Raw genomic sequence first — 18400 nt, 5'->3', positions numbered from 1 at the left:
AGAAAAATGTGGAACTCAGTGGATTTCAAACCTTTTTTTCTCTGATAAATTTATTATATGGCTGCTTTCTTACAGAGAAATAAGAAGATAAAGAAAGGTTTCAGTGCTTTTTATATTTGGCCTCTAATGCTTTCATGTGTGCATGTAGTAAATACTATAGCTCAAGTATTTTCAGCTTCATAAAGACAATATTTTATTCTTCAGTTTAAGGTTTACTCTTCATCTCTTAAATAATTAGACAAAGAAAAATGCATTTATGAGACTATATTATATATCATTCTGATTTATCTAAGCTTTCCTTTCTCTATTGCCAAAGAATGCTTCTATTTATATGCCGAGCTGTTTTAAATTTGACGGACTTTTTTGCAGTTCCTATGTTTTCCATTTTTAGTGAAACCTTATATGTGAGCAGTTAATTAATAAAGTCTGATTTTTAAGGAATTAAGTTAAGCAGAAGAAACAAAGGAAGGCGTTGGGGGGAATTGTGTGGGTTATTTTTTACTAAGGCAAGATCATTATTTAGTAATCAAGGGTTAGTGTCACTTTAGGTCAGTATGAATGGGTGTGAATCTGAAAAAAAGACTGAAAATTGGGGGAGGTGGCAGGGAGAGGAAGGCAAGTAGAATCAGCAAAAGAGCTACATGAAATACCAAATAAATTCATTGGATTTTAATAAAAACTCAGGTGCACAGAAGAGTAATCCCTTGGCATTTTAACTTTTTTTTTTCCCAATTGTTTTCTGATTCAGCAAATAATCATATATTCTAATGCCCTCAGTAGCTTAAAAATACTGTTTTCTATTTTAAGAGGATTTTTCCTGAATAAATACTCCAGCAATTAGCCACCAGTAAGTATTTGGCAGTCTCAAGCATGTCTTTTCTTGCAACTGCATTTTCCCTGAACATATATTAATGACAAAAATTGTTAAGAAGAAATCCCATTTCAATCATGCAGAATACTCAGGGACTTCCATGAGATACTGTTGTTACCATGACCATAAAGCTGCAATATACATCTCTGTTGTCTTCTTGCATTATTTCATAGGATGTGGTTAGAGAGCTGTGAACAGAGCTGACACACCACCCCATTTCACTTTAAAGATCAAAGGTTTTGCCAAGCTGGAAACTCTGAGAAATAGGTTATAATGCTGGTTCTGTTCATTTCTCAGTGATTACATGAAAAACTGAAGATGGGTATTTCAGTTTAAAATTGTGCTGCCTTGGAATATATGACATGAAAAAGAATATCATAATTTGGCCAATAGGCTAAATAGGTCTGTGGCCTATGTGTCGTGTATACAATTTCTTGGCAAACTGTAGAGTTTATTAAAGTGCTGCTTTGATGGCTCTGAAGTTTAAAGTCCGTTACCTTTCATGGACACGTAAATGAGGCTGTGAACCAAGGACACTGTAATCACTGCAGCGTACTTAAGTAGTTTTAAGTTAGCTGGCTGTATTGCTCTTAAATGTAGTCAGCTATTCACTGACAAACTGCAAGTCCTGCCTGGGGGCTGAGTAATGCTTAATTAACTTTGCCTTGGTTGGACTTTATCCCAACATAAACGCTGTCTGCAGGATTCGAATTATCTGTCTGCAGAATCCCTGAAGCCTGTCTACCTGAGCTGTGTGATCACTTCAGTGTCTATGTCTACCAAGTAAAACAGGAGCTACCAAATCAATTACTGTTTCTGCACTAAAAAAAAAAAAAAAAAAAAAAAAAAAAAAAAAAAAAAAAAAAAAAAAAAAAAAAAAAAAAAAAAAAAAAAAAAAAAAAAAAAAAGGTCATCAAAACTGATTCTCCTTCCTTTAGTAACTATCTCAGTGAAAGTGGCTTCTTTTAGATTAATGGGGTTACAATCATATGAAGAGGTGAGGTTGAGCCTAACATGCTTCATATGTATTTTAAAGTAATGTGGGTTATCTGCTTCACTGTGGGTAAAAGGTAAAACATAGGACCCAATTATGTACACCTGGAATAAACCAGAACAAATATGTTCTGGATTTGGCTGTGGTTATTCCCCACATCCCCCCGCCCCCCACCCCTACATTTAAAAGGTGCATGTTGCAGTTCTGCATTCAAATATTTTTATATTCTTGCTCATAATAAATTTGGGCTGGGATTCTGCAAATTGTGGCCCTTCTATCGTGTCAGTTTTTAAAATTATTTGGTTTTCCATTCTTTATGCATATAAGCTAGTGATATTTCTTCTGCTACTTTTTTCATGCCCCAAACTAGTCCATAAGGAATGAACTTCCAAAAATTTGGACTATACAGTGAACTTGGATAAGTACCCATGAATTTACCTGAATCATTTTGAACTTTCTTTGGCTTTGTTTTCACTGTGTTCTGCCCATTGGTGAGCAACTGGAGGGTTAGTCAGCCTCTGGCAGGCTAACCTGGAACAGCATGATCCCATACACCATGCTGTCCTGCCTGGCCATCACACTGGTACCTGTCTGGTCGTGACAAGTAGCACAGCTCTCAGCATGTATCCCAAGATTTAGATTCCCATGACTAATTGAGCCACCTTCTACTCACTCTCACAGTATTGGTCTGTTTGCCTGTCCTGGAGAAGCTACCTCCTGTATCAACCTTTCTTTATCCCAGAAAATGTTTATTTTCCTCAGAAGGGACAGACACTGGAGCATCCAGAATCTTCTGGTTAGTCTTTCAAACACAGTTTGTCCTTGCATGTGTTCAGGGAGGGGTCTAGTAAGGCCAGCCAGCATCCACCTACTTCCATTCACTCACTCCCAATAGTCGTCCATCACCCCTGGGTGCTTGTGCAGCAGACGTACCAAGTCACTTCTCTGATCACAAGACAGCAGTTGGCATTTTTTCACCATCATTCCTGTATGTAGGTCACCACAAATACCAGCTATGCTTTTTCAGATGCATAGAGAAAGAGGAGATGGAGAAGAGGAAACCATGGAGAAGATGAAACCATATCATAATAAACCACATTTAGCAAAGTAACACCTTCAGATAATTTTAAAGGTGATTAAAAATTACTTAAGAGTTGGAGGCAAGTGGGACTTAATGTTTGTTTTGTGTCAGTGTGGGGATGTGGTTTGCTTTAAGCAGCGAAGAAGTTGCAAAACAAGTAAAAGGAGAATGTCTGCCATGAAAAGGATGCAAAGAGGGGAAAGAAGTTCCCCTGCAGAGGGGAGTTAATACAGAAACCTCTCTGAGAACAAGAGAGGGAGAAAATATGGTGTGTTAACAGGAAAAAAGAAGCTGGTAAATCCTCTTACAGGCTAGAAAAAAAAATCTTTGAAGGGGAGGGAAGCCAAAGAAAATTTCATGTTTACAACACATCCTGTGCTCTAAAAAAACACCCCTTTTATTTTGCTTTGCTTTTCTTGGGAGATTTTGCCCTGATAGGAGGAAGAAATGAAAGAAACAAATTTGACAAATCTACAATTGAATGAGTTGCCTTACTAACTTTGGAGATACAGAAGGTAGTGGGAAAACAAAGGGGGGAAATAAAGTTGACTATGTAGTGACTGAAAGGATGGGGTTTAGCAAAAGGGACACCTGAGCCAATTCATTTTGTCAGATTGGTAACAGGTTAGATGTGAACAAGTAGCTGATAACTTTTGAGCTGTTGCAACTATCACCATGATCACCTATTTGCACCTTCAACTTCATAGCCTCAGTTCAATAATGCATTCTTTGTGAATAACGCCCTTGTTTCAAGGATAGACTAAAGCATAAGATGCCAGTAGAAAATCTGGACACTGCAGGTGTTCAAAGGTCAAGGTCTCAAAACTGGGGAAATTGCTTAGAAAAGTTTAGATTTGTTCCTGCCACTCAGAACAAAAAAATTCTGGCACCAATATTATACAAGTGATTTCTGCATCTGAATTTGGATTTCTTTCTTTCAACTAAGAAGCAAAGACCTAGAAAATGTGCGGTGACATCAGTAATGGATGATGTGAAAGCAACATCTTTTTTGTGGGCGCATTAGCAGCAGGAGTACCAGCAGAGTTTAACAGGGTTAGAGATCACACAAGCTGCTTTGGTATTCCCTCAATGCAGAGTTTTCCTGGCTGTTACTACCTTTGCTGGCTATTCCATGGCATAGAGAGTGCGAAGTGAATATTAAGACTCATGCTGGTTTCTCATAGGGGTCAGGGCATCATTAGTTTTTGTCCATATATTTTTTAATCCAGTTTAAGGTGCATGATTTCCCAAATCTATATATAACTGAATGTTCTGGCTAAATACTTTAAATGCTAGTGCTGAATACCACACAATGTGTCCTATCAATCCTCCTGTAAAGAGTAGAAGCAAACAGGTATGCAATTCTTACGTTGAAGAAAGAATGTAGGTAAGGCCTGCCAAGCAAGTAGTCATGTGAGCTCTAATTTACAGTTTTTAACACAATTAATTCGTAGTAAAACATGTTTGGAGAAATCCAGCTTTTCTTTAGGAATCTGAGTCCACAGTGGTCTGTGCTGTCTCATGTGTACCTGAAATTCTGCTACAGAAACATGAACAAGCACTGGTGTCTCAGTTTCTGCCTTGTGCTTCAAAAGATGAGATGGACATATTCAGTATCTTCATGGAAGGCTGCCAAGTCTCTCAAGGAGCTTATTCCTTATAATCTCTGGGTCTGACTAAGACACATGGACAACAAAAAAGGGTGTAACTGCCACAGGTAAACCAAACCTAAGTGCATGGCCTGGGGAAGTCCCTTAGGGAAAGATTTGCAAATCCTTTATCTAACAGCTAACTTGCTACAGAGGATTTTTGTTTGGAGGGGTCTCTTATGACCTGGTTGAGGACCTTCCTCAATATAAAGGATGATAGCAGGTGTTTAAACCCTCATTTTGGGAGTATGACCCAGCTGGGGACAGAGGTTACTGGAGCTGTTTTTCTGCAGGTGGATTTCTGCAAGTCAGAGAAGATGGGAGCATGTACATGTGTTTCCATCTGCCCTTTTGATTCTCATCCCTGCTGCAGGGGGCTGCACCTGCAGCTGGCACAGAATAACCAGTGGTTAAAATCCCTCAGCAGCTTTAGAGCCCAGAGGAGATAGCAGTGTGCACCTGTGCTTGCTCTCTGCCAAAGCAAGCACTTGAGCTTAATTATTTAATATCTTGGCTATAATATAATTGGTCCTTGGAGTAATACATAGTAACACTTTCAGAACAAATGGTACATGAAGGAAACATAAAATACATTCGCAGTGTTTAGAATAATAACATTTGGTTGGTTCTAAGGCATATTGAAGTTTAATTAACTTTTAAGTCACTTTGTTTTATCAAAGAGATATAAAAGTACATATACTGTAGCGGTGCAAGAGTGTTTTATTAAGCTATTAAGTTATTTTTGTAATGGTTTAGTCCACTGTACCCCCCTGTGCTCTGTAATAGTTTCCCCCTTATGAGTTAGTTATTTAACCAGACATTTTATGTCAATCATTTCTCCCCTGCACCCCTGTCAATCCCCCCCTCTCTCCTCTTGGGTCGCCCTGTCTGTCACTTGAGACCCTTTCCTGGATTCTGGAAAGATCCAGGAAAGGCATCGAGTGATAGGTTGGTGCCCAGGGAATCCCCTCCTCCCCTCTTGTGGTTGTTCGTTGTTCAGAAGTTGACACCCCCTGTTACACCCCCGTGTTGCCTGGTCGGCTGACCCCATTGTCACCACCCCTGGATGCTCCCCCGTTTATAAGTGGCCGCAGGGCATTGATCTGGGGTCTCTCTGGGCAGCTGTGGTCTGAGGTGGAGCTCCTTGCTGGACTCCCCTTAATAAACTACCTTTTACCCTGCTCAAAGAGAGTCGACCCTTTTTTCTGTCGTTGCAGTCGTAAACGCAATCAGGTCCACTCGCCCGCGTGGGGAACCAAAAATCCACCAGGAGGAGGTTACTCGCCCTGCCTGTAACCCCGACTGATCCACGTTGCCGCAGTGCAGAACTGAGCTAGCCTGTGGTCAACGCCTGCTAGGTGTGAGGGACACTGCGACAATATACCTTGCTGAATTATTAAAACAGAAGGAAGTTATGAAATAACAGGTAGCTATGAGAATCTTAAGAGAACATCATGTTCTTTCAAGAGTGTTGTCTATCTAAGAATTCAGATATTATACAAAATTCTGACAATAATTTCATTCCTTCTCTTTTTCCAAAAATTGTTAGACCTAAATCACAATTATTTTCTGCATTTTAAAAGATCTACTAGACAGATAGGATATTATGACATTGGTTTGAACTGAAAAATTTACATTTTCTTTTGAAAAAAAGACTTAATTATACAGCTAACTAGACAGACTGTCCTTTTTAGGGACAGGTTATGACTGGCAGCACCACATTTCAGAGGATGTGAATGAGATCCCTTTGAACCTACAGGTTTTATTTTGGTTAACTTCATATTTTGCATTAAGCTGCAACTAAGTGGTATGGAAGCGATGCCTTAAGTTTAGCTTGCATATTTTCCAGATTCTGTACTGCATTAGTATATAACACTGAATTTCATATAAAGTGTAGTAAGTTCTCCTCATAGTTTAGTTAGACAAAACAATCCTTTTCCAGCCTGAGAGCCAAGGACACTTTTGCAGCTTCAGACCCAAAAAGTATAAACAGTTCTTCAGTTCTTCTATCAGTTTTAATTCCCAAAAAGTCTTATTTAGCAGAGATCCATGCATAACTGGGAGCAACAGCAAACTGGGGAGAGCAAATTGGGAGGATGGGACTTCATAACCTGAAGCTGTAATTGGACAAGACAATTGACCCCAATACATAATGGACCCAAAATTTATAAAAGTGTGAAAATGTGTGAGCCGTCATCCATCCTGGGTACAGCCATGACCAGGCTCTTGTACTGCCCAACGTGTGTTCTTGAAAGGCCATTTTAATAAATACCTACTTTATTCCTTTAAACACTGTCTAGCCTCCGTTCTAGGTAGCCTCTCAAGGCACCAGAAGCAGCGATGTATAAGAACTTGCTTTTAAGTTTTGCAATCAGCTAATGAAGCTTATAAGGAGTTTAATTTTGTAGGAAGGTGCCCCCAGGGGGTTCTGTATGAAAATGGCTTCAAAAGAGGTAGAATTACTTAAGTCTTCTCAGAGCTTTGGTGATTTCAAGTCATCTCATGACTCTTGGAAATGCATAAAGGGATGGCATTGAACCAATGCTGAAGCCAGGACTCGAAAATTGGAAAATTCTATTATCTACAGAGGAGGATAAAATTTGGTCACTGTGGAAAGATGCCTGATAGGCTATCACAAGAACTTAACTTTTTCAACCCTATCTTTCTAGTTACCCACTTGGGAGAGGAAGCAGTGCATTCGCACTGGTGTGCTGAAACTAATAAGTAAAACGGAGAGATAAGTTAAAGATAATAGAAGTACTGTTGTTGGTCCAAATGTAATAAACAGACAAAATAGTTTCAGGTAATAAATAAGTTCAAGTACATCACTGCTTCATGATCAGAAATAAGAACTGCACTTTAAATGAGTTTAATTACAGACTTTCCCTTAAATTTTCCAATAATCTGAGTTCTGTGAATATACTATGAAAAGCATACTAGTGATCTTCAAAGTTAAGCAATATTCTTGTATTTATAAAAAGCAGAATTTTCTTACATGGATGTTTTCATACCAAAAGCTGCAGTTTATGTTTATACATTACTAGATCACATGATTGTTTTCTGTACAAACTTTAGGTCCTGATAGTACTATTGAGTTTAAGTTATGGGTTAATTTTAAGTTATTATGAACATCTGGCATTACTTTGATACCTATTCCTAATTAATCTGATAAATCGTTAGTAGATAAGCATTTGAAAATAGTCTCACAAAAATACAGCTGTAAACTTAGTATTTCTTGTGCCTATTAAAGTTTGCTTATCTAAAGATGGAGTTCAGATCTCTCTTTGAGAGAGGGTAAATCTGACAGAGTGAAATAGCACTTGACAAGCGTGAGCTCACAACCCAGTCATCAGTAGCACTCTCCATATCCCTTATGCACATTCCTGTTTCCATAGCAACAAAACCAATATAGCATTTCCCTTTTTTAAAGGGCTTTTCTTGTTTTTGAATAATACTTGTTTGATATGACAATAATATGAATATTCATGTTTTGCCACAAATCACCTAATTAAGGTCAACTTCTGTCAGAAATAGTAATGAATCTTTGGTTGGATTACCATTTCTATATGTAGTAATAACTTTTCATTATTATTAATGAATTTTTGTTTATAGGTTCTTCTTTTATCTGATGACCATCATCTTCCAATGAGATCCACCAGGGTGGATCTTTTCAAGGGGATGAAAACTTTATTGTTTATTTGGATGAAAGGCCTTATGTAGTACGTTCCAAAATGGCATATGAAAGCTTGAGCCTTGTCTCTTCTGACATCCTTCTGTTTTCTAGAAATTAGGGATAGTACCATGACATTACATAGTCGTGTAACTGACCAATCCATTACGTAGTATTTATGCACAGTAATCATTCCCTAGAGAATGGTAGAAGAATAATACAGGAATTTCTGATGTTGGTCTCTGAGAGCCCAGTTCTTATGGTTCAGTTTACAAAAAAAAAAAAAAAAAAAAAGAAGAAAATAGAGAGAGAGAGAGAGAGAAACAACATTAGACAGTATCGCTTTGAATCCACTCTGTAGTAATGTGTCATCAGCCAGCCATCACTAACCTTGAACTTCCATGTGTAGGTTGATAGCTTCTTTAGCATTCCATTATTTTCAGTTTCTCCACATCAACTGCATCTTATTCACCAAGTATCAGTGTAGTTTATTCCATGTAAAAATCTGTCAATTAAAAGTTTAAATTTTCAGTCACACTTTTCTTTTTAGCATTCTGTGCTGTGTTCTGTTCAGTGTCAGTGTCTTTAGTTCTGATTTTTCAATTTTGTCCCTCTCCTTTTCTTCAACTTGTTAGTCTGATCCAACCTCTTCTACCTCATCTGATGATTATCAGTATGTTATGGAAGCTAAACTACAAGACATGATCTCCATACGTAGGAAGGTAGTCCTACTGGACTTTACTTTCTATTGCTGAATAGAATCCATCTGGTTTGTTTTCATTTTTTTAAACCTTTTATTTTTAATTGATAATCAACCATCGTGCAGTTTAGTGCTTCAGGAGCTTACAATTTTATGATAGCAGGTTTGTGTTCAAACCATGCACAGTCTGCATGTTACATTTGGCTGATTTCATTGCTCATAAATAACTCCAATGTTTTGCTGGTGCTTGGATGTAACAGGCCTTTGTAGCTGACACATTTCAAGCAATGCTGTTCAGCTGCCTGTTTAAATAAAATTTATTTTTGGAAAACTAAGTTTGCAGTTAGTAGTAGCTTGCTTTATGTTTTGTTTAAACTTTACTGAGATAAGAATTTCCAAAGATACCTAATTACAGAAAGAGTCTTTCTATTTTTTTACAGGCAGAAGAAAGGCATGGAAACATTGAGGAACGTATGAGACACTTAGAAGCTCAACTTGAAGAGAAGAATCAGGAACTTCAAAGAGTATGTGTATTACAAACAGCTTCTGTGCACTTTTTGTTTGCCAGTATAGTGCCACATTATGTTCTCCAGCACCCAAAACTACCTAATTGTAAATGTTTTGTTTGTAGCAGTGATGGCAGTATCTTCCTACTTTACTTCACCATCTTAATATGCTAATTTACATGCTGTTGCAGAGTTGAAAACATTCTGCTGTTACAGAAATGGATGTCCATTAATCAGTAACTGTAATTACATTTCCTGTGGAATTCTTTTAGATGGTTACAGTTACCTTCTTTTAATTATTACTTTTTTTTAATGATACAAATCTGTCTTGGTAATTTTGGACCCTACCAATCTATTTTATCTATTCTACATTAAAGGCAAGGCAAAGAGAAAAAATGAATGAGGAGCACAACAAAAGATTATCGGATACAGTAGACAGACTTTTGACAGAATCCAATGAAACGTCTGCAGCTACACTTGAAAGAGAGAATGGCAGCTCTTGAAGAAAAGGTACAGTACAAAGAGCAATATAAAGTTATAGCTTAATAAATATTTCCCATATGTTCTGCTTTTATCGGGATGGAGGCGTCATGTGGATTTTGTATTACCAAATATTATCATAAATGGGGTCCAACTTGCACATTCAACTTTTAATTCAAGAGTGGGCTCAAGTGCCTTCCCAGAAGTGCGGTGAATATGGCTGAATATTTTGAGTCACATGTTTATCACCCAAGAGCTTGATAAATAGATTGGAAAGGACGAGTGCATGATGGGCTGCATAAGACAGTGAGATAAAGTGGATGAGAACAGAGGAATGACTAGTTTTAGGTGTGCCATCATTTCGGTGTTTTAATCTGCTGATTTCACCTCACTTCCTTTGGGAAGAGTAAAATGCTGTTACCACAGGAGAAGGAGCATCTAGCCTCGGAGAGGAAATGTGATTCACAGATTTTCCATGACCAAGACAATGTGGTTCTGCAAAATTCAAAGCCACTGTCCTTTGTATTTAGCCTCTTTAATCCCTCCCTCTTCTACTTCACCTTCTGTATGATCTGAAGGGAATCTTTCAGTGTTTTCAGAAGGGTATTTCAGAAATTTTCAGATTTTACACTTCTTGTTTATATCACAGAAACAAAATGAACAAGAAACAGGCTTGCCAAAAGAATTTGAGAGAATGTGTAAGGATGAGGCAGTTGCTCAGCTGAACCAAGATGCAAACTTTTGCTGATCTGATCTGATATGCTCCTCCTACATATTTCAATTCTTGCAGCATTTAAAATTGAGTATATAATCCAACCGAAGCATTCAAGAATTTTAGTTTCGAAGTCCAACATATATGAACTTTGTAAATGTGTTCATGTATATAGTGATATCTGAAACATTAACATATCTCTAATTTCTTCTTCTTGCTTATTTTTTTTCTCTTCTTTTTATTTCTAGAATGTATTGATTCAAGAATCTGAAAGTTTCAGGAAAAATCTGGAAGAGTCTTTACATGATAAGGTATTGTAAAATACTGGGATTTTATCTGGGTTTATGTAGAATTATTTGGAAATATGTATATGGAATATTAATTATCCAGCATCATGAAAAATCTTCCTGACACAAATGAGAATTCTTTTAATCACCTAGATGCAATAAATAGCCTTAGACGGTCTCTGACAGTTGTTCTGAGCTAAGTTCATGGTTGATATCCTAGCCTCAGGAAGTCAATACCAAAATTCATATTGATTCACTGGCTCTGGAGTTTTTCTTCTATCAGTTTTAATTCCCAAAATGTCTTATTTAACAGAGATCTATGCATAACTGGCTGCACTTTCATAGTGAAGAATGTAATTTTTTGATTTGATGCAATTCTTCTTATCAAGTGCAGTGGCATTATGCTAAATATAGCTGAAAGTGACCTTTCTTCATTCCTTGCAAATTAAACCCTAATGCTGTTCAGTGAATCATTCAAATTGATCATAAATATTTTTTCCAATTCCAGATACTAGGATTTTGTTTTGAAGCTATTCCTGCCTTGAGTGCAGTAGGATACACAAATATATTTGCATTCAGATTCACTGAAGTGTTTTTGCAATGTATTAAATCCCTGTAAAAGCAATTGAATAGAATTTAAAAAATATAGTTACATTCTATAATAATATAAATGTATCATATGGAATCAAAAATCAAGACCATTGAGGAAAAATAACAAAAGAGGTATCTGTTCAAGAAATTTTTATTTTCATCTACATTTAGGTAACTTGTAGAGAAGGGCAACAAGATTAAAGTACCCAAAAGGACAACCAGTTTCAGTGCCTCACCACACTCACCATAAAGAATTTCTTCCTGATATCTAAAACATACCCTCTTTCATTTGAAGCCATTATCCCTTGTCCTGTCACTATATGTTCTGACCCCAGAGCTTCTGAGTGTCCCCTTTTGAAGGGATTATTTGTTCCACTTTGATGAAGAAACTGATGAAGCAATTTCAGATATAACATAACATCAGATACTAATAATCTCTAAATAACTGGCAAGTGCTACCAATAGATTATCAGTTATCTCAGTAATTCTGTTCAATCAATAGATATTTTAAAAATTCTTCAATATTATTTCAGTAATTATGTATTAATAATTCAGTAATAATACTCACTGAAATTGATATTATTTATAGATACATTATTTATAGACACAGAAGATCCTTATATCCTTCCTAGCCTTTTTCAATACTGAGCATTTTCAACTCTAGGAAGAGGAGTGTTAAATCTTCATCCCATGTTTGTTCTTAAATTGTTTTAAAATTCTTTGATTTCACTTTTTTAGTAGATGAAAATTATTTTTAGAATTTGGGAACAATAATGTTACTGGGAACAGTAAATAGTAGGGGTTTTTTTAGTTAGTTACAAAAATCCAATTTTGTGGCAAATTGACATTTTTTGCCAGCAGCACATCTTTCAACAGTAAAATCAACTCAACAAGAGCGAGACATATAGCTGCAGTTCGAGTCACCTAAAATGCAGTTCTCTCTAAGTCTGTGTCTCTGTCAGTAAATATAAAGGCCAGTATGCAATCCCATAGTATCATAAAATCATGTAGGATGGAAAAGATGATCTCGGAGATCACTGTGTCTAACTGTTAATCTTGGTCTCTATAGGGCAAGCAGTGAGTCACATGATGAAATGTGCCTGGCTTTATAATAGGAAAAAAAAATAAGTTTCAGGGACAAACTTGTCCTTTCAATACTTCCAGGCAGTGGTAAAACAGCAAAGTGCTATACCACCTCCTCTTGATGCATTCAGCAAGACCGAGACTTGAATGAGCTTGCTTTTCTTATTAGACTAAGTCTTACATTCAGTATATCTTTTCTTACTTGTTTAACTGAATGAGAACAATGTCTCTTAAAATAAATATATTTTGTATCACAAGTAAGTATAACTTACTCCTTATTTCCAGGAAAGACTTGCCGAAGAAATTGAGAAACTGAGGTCTGAATTGGATCAAATGAAACTGAGGGCTGGTTCTTTAATCGAACCCACCTTGTCAAGGTAATGTTTTGTGACAAAAGTTTTCTCACTTGAGGTTGAAATAGACGTAAATGGCAAGCATTGACTGCAGTGGTCATATGTATCTTCTAAAAAGTAAAATCTGTGCAATTCCTACTGTTGTTTTCACTCTTTTCATAGGTAAACAGGGCCTTATATCAGTGAGTATACACTGAAATATTCTGGAGATTAACAGAAATCTTTTTAATTATGAAATGTTTTGAAAAGTATATCCAAATACACAACTTTTTTTCCAGATCTTAAAAATAAATTATAAACAACCCTCTTTAATGCTGAAGCTGATCAGCATTATTTATGAACCTATTTATTCTATAAATATTATCTTTTTTTTATTAGCAAGTCATAACTCAGCTGTACTTAGTGTGTAGCAAAAGACCACAGAAGCTCAGCTGAATGTGAAGACATTATTCAGAGAGATCTGAAAACATCATAATCGGACATTTAACAACGTGCCTCTTTTTGATGGAAAATCCATATGGGAAAAATAGCGAGACAAATGCCGTAAAAAATAACCACTAACAGCTGAAAAGAATTTATCATTCTAGAAAGCCCTTCTTGCTTAAAAGTGTGCCTTGAGATTAAATTGTTGCTTGTAGCTTGTCTCCCTCACGGGGACCTGGCTCTGTTTTCACCCCGGCTACCTCAGGAGACAAACCACAGTTGGAAGGAGTTATCATTAGCTTGTGCTCCATAAACAGGAGCTGATTAGCCCTTGTTAAAGGACTGTTTGAACTTAACAAGCTATTTAGATATCTTCGGAATTTGGCAGGTTCTGCTAAACAGTAGACTTTCCCTTATGTAACCTCACCTCATGAAGCTCCCATCTCTCTCAGGCATAGCAAGCTCTGAGCATCAAATACTTCCTATTCTCAGCCTGTATTCAGTTCTGCATTGGCTAGAGTTTGTGCTTTCAGGAAAATAATGAAGCTGGTCAGCAGATAAATATCTACAGCTAGAGACCGGAACCTGGACTGTTTATTTTATAATGCCAACTTGCTTCACAACTGCCAAATATTATTGATTATGAAAACAAAGTTCTATTGAGACAATTACTGTACACAGAAAATAAAAACAGTCACTGCCCTATGGGGCTTTTTTATTACATTTCACTTTTTTACTGTGATCATACTATTCATATATATTTTATGTGGAGGTTGTTGGTGTGTTAAGAAACCAAAATTGCTAAAGTCTCTACTTCTGTGGTTGAATTCTCAAATGGTGCATGGAGCCTTTGCTCTTCCACCTGGTTTCCACAGCCCATGGTTAGGTTGCATTTATAGCACCATGCAGTGAACTTTTGGTGCTGCTGTTTGACTGAGGACAAAGGTCAAGGACTGTTACCCTGGTTTTTCTGAGTTTTTTATAGCCTTTTGATTTTCTTAAATGGAGTCAGATCTTTTATATTTATTGTACAATATTAAGAGCAGTTTTCTACCTTTTCCCACAGATGTAACATAAACAAATCCTTTGTTTTTCATTCTCTGTCCTTTGTTTGCATATTTCTAACCTGAAAACAATTGTAACTGACAGTTGGTTTAGCCACTTGGCTGAGAGGTGAAAAACCCCAGAAGCCAATCTTCTGCTAGACCCACAAATGTATAAAAAGTAAGAAATAAAACAAAGAGGTTCTCTCTCTGCCCTGTCTCGGTTTGAGCTGGATCGGAAGGTCCTCTGCCCTGTGAAAATCTCTTGTCTGCGTGTGACTGCTTTGTGTGTCTCGGTGACAAAGGACCACTGTTTGTAAACAAGAAAAGAGGTGCTGAAGTCATCCTGTGTAAACCTCACCACAATATCCCAAGACTTACCAGGGCTATAGGAAAAACTGGGGGTTAAAGCACTGAAAGAGTAATCAAATAAAGAGTAATAATTCCTAAACAACGTTAAATATCACAGATCAGTTCACTAATATTTTCATAATGTAGAGCACAGAGTTACAGCAGAAAAGCTTTAATCGATATACTAACTCATGAACATGTAATATGCTTAGAGTAACCTCAGGCATATTTATGAATATACAGGATAATTCATTCAGCTGCCAGTTCTAATTATCCTGAAATGTGCTTTTTCTTGTTAATGGTTTGGACAATAAATTTTTCTGTGCATAGATTTCATTTAAAAAAAAAAAAAAAAAATCAGAGGTTTTATTATTTGTTTCTCCCTAACTTTTTCATACAACTATTTCAATTTTTCACTTTTAAGTTATGTTTTTGATGTGGCTTTCTCATTTATTATGTGATACAAAAAAGTTTGTTTGAACAAAAAGAAATCTATTTTGCTAGACTGAAAGTTGTTGGATTGTTATTGTTATTCCTATTACTCTCTCAGTCCACTTATGTTATTCTGTTTACAGACCTCATCTGGACACATCAACAGAGCTGAGGTACTCAGTGGGCTCACTGGTAGATAGCCAGTCTGACTATCGGTCAACTAAAGTGATAAGGCGACCAAGAAGAGGCCGGATGGGAGCACGCAGAGATGAACCAAAGGTTAATCCCCAATTTCTTCTCATATATTCCCTGATACAAGAATGTATTTGAAGCTGTTAAGCTTGTAGCGTTTTGGGTTTTTTTCCAGGAAGAAAACAACAGCAAAAACAACAACCCACCAAACAAGAAAACCCAACCCAGATAGCAGAGTTTTTTTCCTATATCTGCCCAGAGAACTTTTGTACAAAATGACAGCACAAAATGTTAAAGTTTAGACATCAAAGTTCAAACATACCTGATTATTTGTCTTTCCAGAGTGTCTTTTTGTATAAATTTTCCTTACAGTAACTGTATACCTAAATTACGTGAAAATTATGAAAATGATACCTAAATTATGTGAAAATACTTCATGCTATTTGCTGTAATATTGCAAGCATTAATGGAGTGCTAATAATTGAGTAAGTATTTTGAAGTGTTAGTTGCTTTCCTTTCCCTTTTTTTTTTTTTTTAAGTTTGACTTTGCAGTTTTCTCTGACAAAAGCCATATATGTCCTAATTCCTGCTCAGGTAAAATCACTTGGCGATCACGAGTGGAATAGGACACAGCAGATTGGTGTTCTGAGCAGTCACCCGTTTGAAAGTGACACTGAGATGTCGGACATTGATGATGATAGAGAAACACTGTTCAGCTCCATGGACCTGCTGTCACCAAGTGGCCATTCCGATGCCCAGACTCTGGCCATGATGCTTCAGGAGCAGCTAGATGCAATCAATAAAGAAATCAGGTATGTAGCCTGAACCAGCTGCAATCCACTTATGGTTACAGCTTCAAACTTCCTTTAGTGTTTGAGTTCGGGTGCCATTCATGGCAGTTAGAAAACAACTTGTTCATTTAGAGGATTGATAATGTGTCTGCTTTCCAGAGGAGAGTATTGATTGTGTGAAGATAACATCTGAGTCTTTCTTTCCTAACCACAGAAATTTCTTTCAAAAAACTTTCCACGTGAGAAATTGTTGGCTGGTTGAAGAGAAGTAAGAGGAGGCTAACACATGACAGATTTCACAGATTGCTGTTCACAGTCCTTTTTTCAAGGTCTTTTTCACTGTTATGCATGACTCCACTTGCTCAGTAACAACCTCCTACCAGAAATATTTTATTTCAGTGCTCTTCATACTTTCTTCTGGCAATTATCCCTTTGTTAAATCTAATATAAGCCACGTTTAAGACATGGTTTTGATTTTCTCTGTAGGCAGAGAATATGACTTTTTGTGCTTCAAGTTTTCATGCTCTAGTGCTTGGAACAGGTAATGAATAGAATATATCTTAATAATATCAGTGCAAATTTAATGGGGTGGTAGAGAATCAAATGACATGTTTTAATTAAGACATTGTTATAAATGAAACCATATTTTAAGCTTAAAGCATTTTTACATGTTTTTCAGTGAGGGTAACTTTAAAAAACTTGGTGTATGAAAAAAATTGTCTCATTAGCAACTGTTTTCTTAGAAGGAGATGAAGGAAATGTTAGTAAATCCATTAGGGGCTTTCTGGTAATACTAGAAACAGAAATACTGTGGTTAGAAATATAATCAAAACAAGACAGACTGATTTGGCAAAAGATAATAATTGTCTGATCAGAGTAACTTTAAAGTATTCTGTTGGAATATATTGAATTTGAGTAATTCTTCTGTTCAGAGAAAAACCTTTTATTATAAATCTAGAGCTTCGCATTTTTTGCTGTCCCAGAATGTGTTCGTTCAGATAGGATTACACTGTTTTCTCAAACCTTTTCTTATACCTCTCGAGGTACAGAGCCAAAGATATATTTTGGTGTTGGAAAGGTAAATCTCTTTAAAACAGTATACATAAAAGAAAGAACATTATCCATATTTCCTGTTAATACAAAGAAGTCAGCACTGTGGCCAGTTCAGGGAGCTGTAGATGCCACATTTATATTTTTAAACAATACTACTCTTTTGTCAGTTTAACAAGTAACAGGTGACATACTGGGATATTATTTGTGCCACCCTGAATCAGATCACTGTTATACTTAACCCAGCATCTTGGCTCAGCTGTTAGGTGCAATTTTATCTCAAAAGGGAAGTCTTATAAACTGTTTGTAAGGGTTTATCAATTTTTTTTGCGATATCAAAAGAGATTAAAAATGTATTTTGCGTTAGATTTGTTTTATTATGCAAGATGATTCAGGACTTAGATCACTAAAATGAAAAACATTGTTATAATTCAAAATATTATTGGCCTTTAAGTTTCTTCCCTGCATTATTTCAAAAAGAACTGTAGATGTTTTATACAAACTCTGAAATGGATGTCAGGGAAGAGGATTTATCACAGCACAGGAGTTTTTAGGTTTCTATTTTCAATGTATTACGGTTTTATTTATTGTAATTGCTTCATTTCACTCAGAAAAGTCTGGTTCACAGTTTCAGCCTCCCCAGACTTCATATTCTCTCATCTAACGTTGATCCCTCATAATTTTTTCTCCTCTTTGCAAAAAAGACTACTTCTAGCACAGGTTTATGGGCAAAGGATTTATAAGCAAATATTTTATTTTAAAGAAATTTTTCCATTCTAAATGCAATCACAATTGAAAAAAAAACAAAACTAAAAACCCAATAGAAGCATCCTGTTGAGGTGATAGATGCTTAAGAAGCTTATATTGCTTGCTAACAAGAAAGCTGTTTTAATGAAATTCACATAAAAACACAGGACTTTAAAAACAGTTCTCATTTTTTCATCAAATTGTAGGGGTAAAACAGGCAATTTGTTTTGCGTGTTCTCTTGTTTTATTAATATGGATTATTTTAGCAACTCTCTTCTTAAAGGCCCAATTTAATTTGACTCAACTTTGTGATTTAGCAGAAGATAATCAGATGAAGCCAACGTAAGCTTGGAATTAGTTGTCTATGGTAAGTCGGATTGTTAAACCCCCCACC

The 18400-nt window shown here is 36.3% G+C and overlaps 1 protein-coding gene across 1 annotated transcript in view; it reads left to right on the top strand.

The window, feature by feature from the left end:
• PPFIA2 (PTPRF interacting protein alpha 2) overlaps window positions 1-18400 on the top strand; it is a 335304-nt gene that overhangs the window by 267115 nt on the left and 49789 nt on the right. The window contains 8 exon segments of the mRNA XM_058420262.1: window positions 8901-8987; window positions 9406-9489; window positions 9849-9932; window positions 9934-9981; window positions 10912-10974; window positions 12910-13001; window positions 15370-15505; window positions 16013-16230. Of these exon segments, the coding sequence (XP_058276245.1) occupies window positions 8901-8987; window positions 9406-9489; window positions 9849-9932; window positions 9934-9981; window positions 10912-10974; window positions 12910-13001; window positions 15370-15505; window positions 16013-16230 (812 nt within the window).

The sequence above is a fragment of the Hirundo rustica genome, chromosome 4 (assembly GCF_015227805.2).
Source record: "Hirundo rustica isolate bHirRus1 chromosome 4, bHirRus1.pri.v3, whole genome shotgun sequence".
Lineage (NCBI taxonomy): Eukaryota > Metazoa > Chordata > Aves > Passeriformes > Hirundinidae > Hirundo > Hirundo rustica.
The sequence above is the reverse complement of the archived record's forward strand: the minus strand, read 5'-3'. Positions and strand labels throughout refer to the sequence as shown.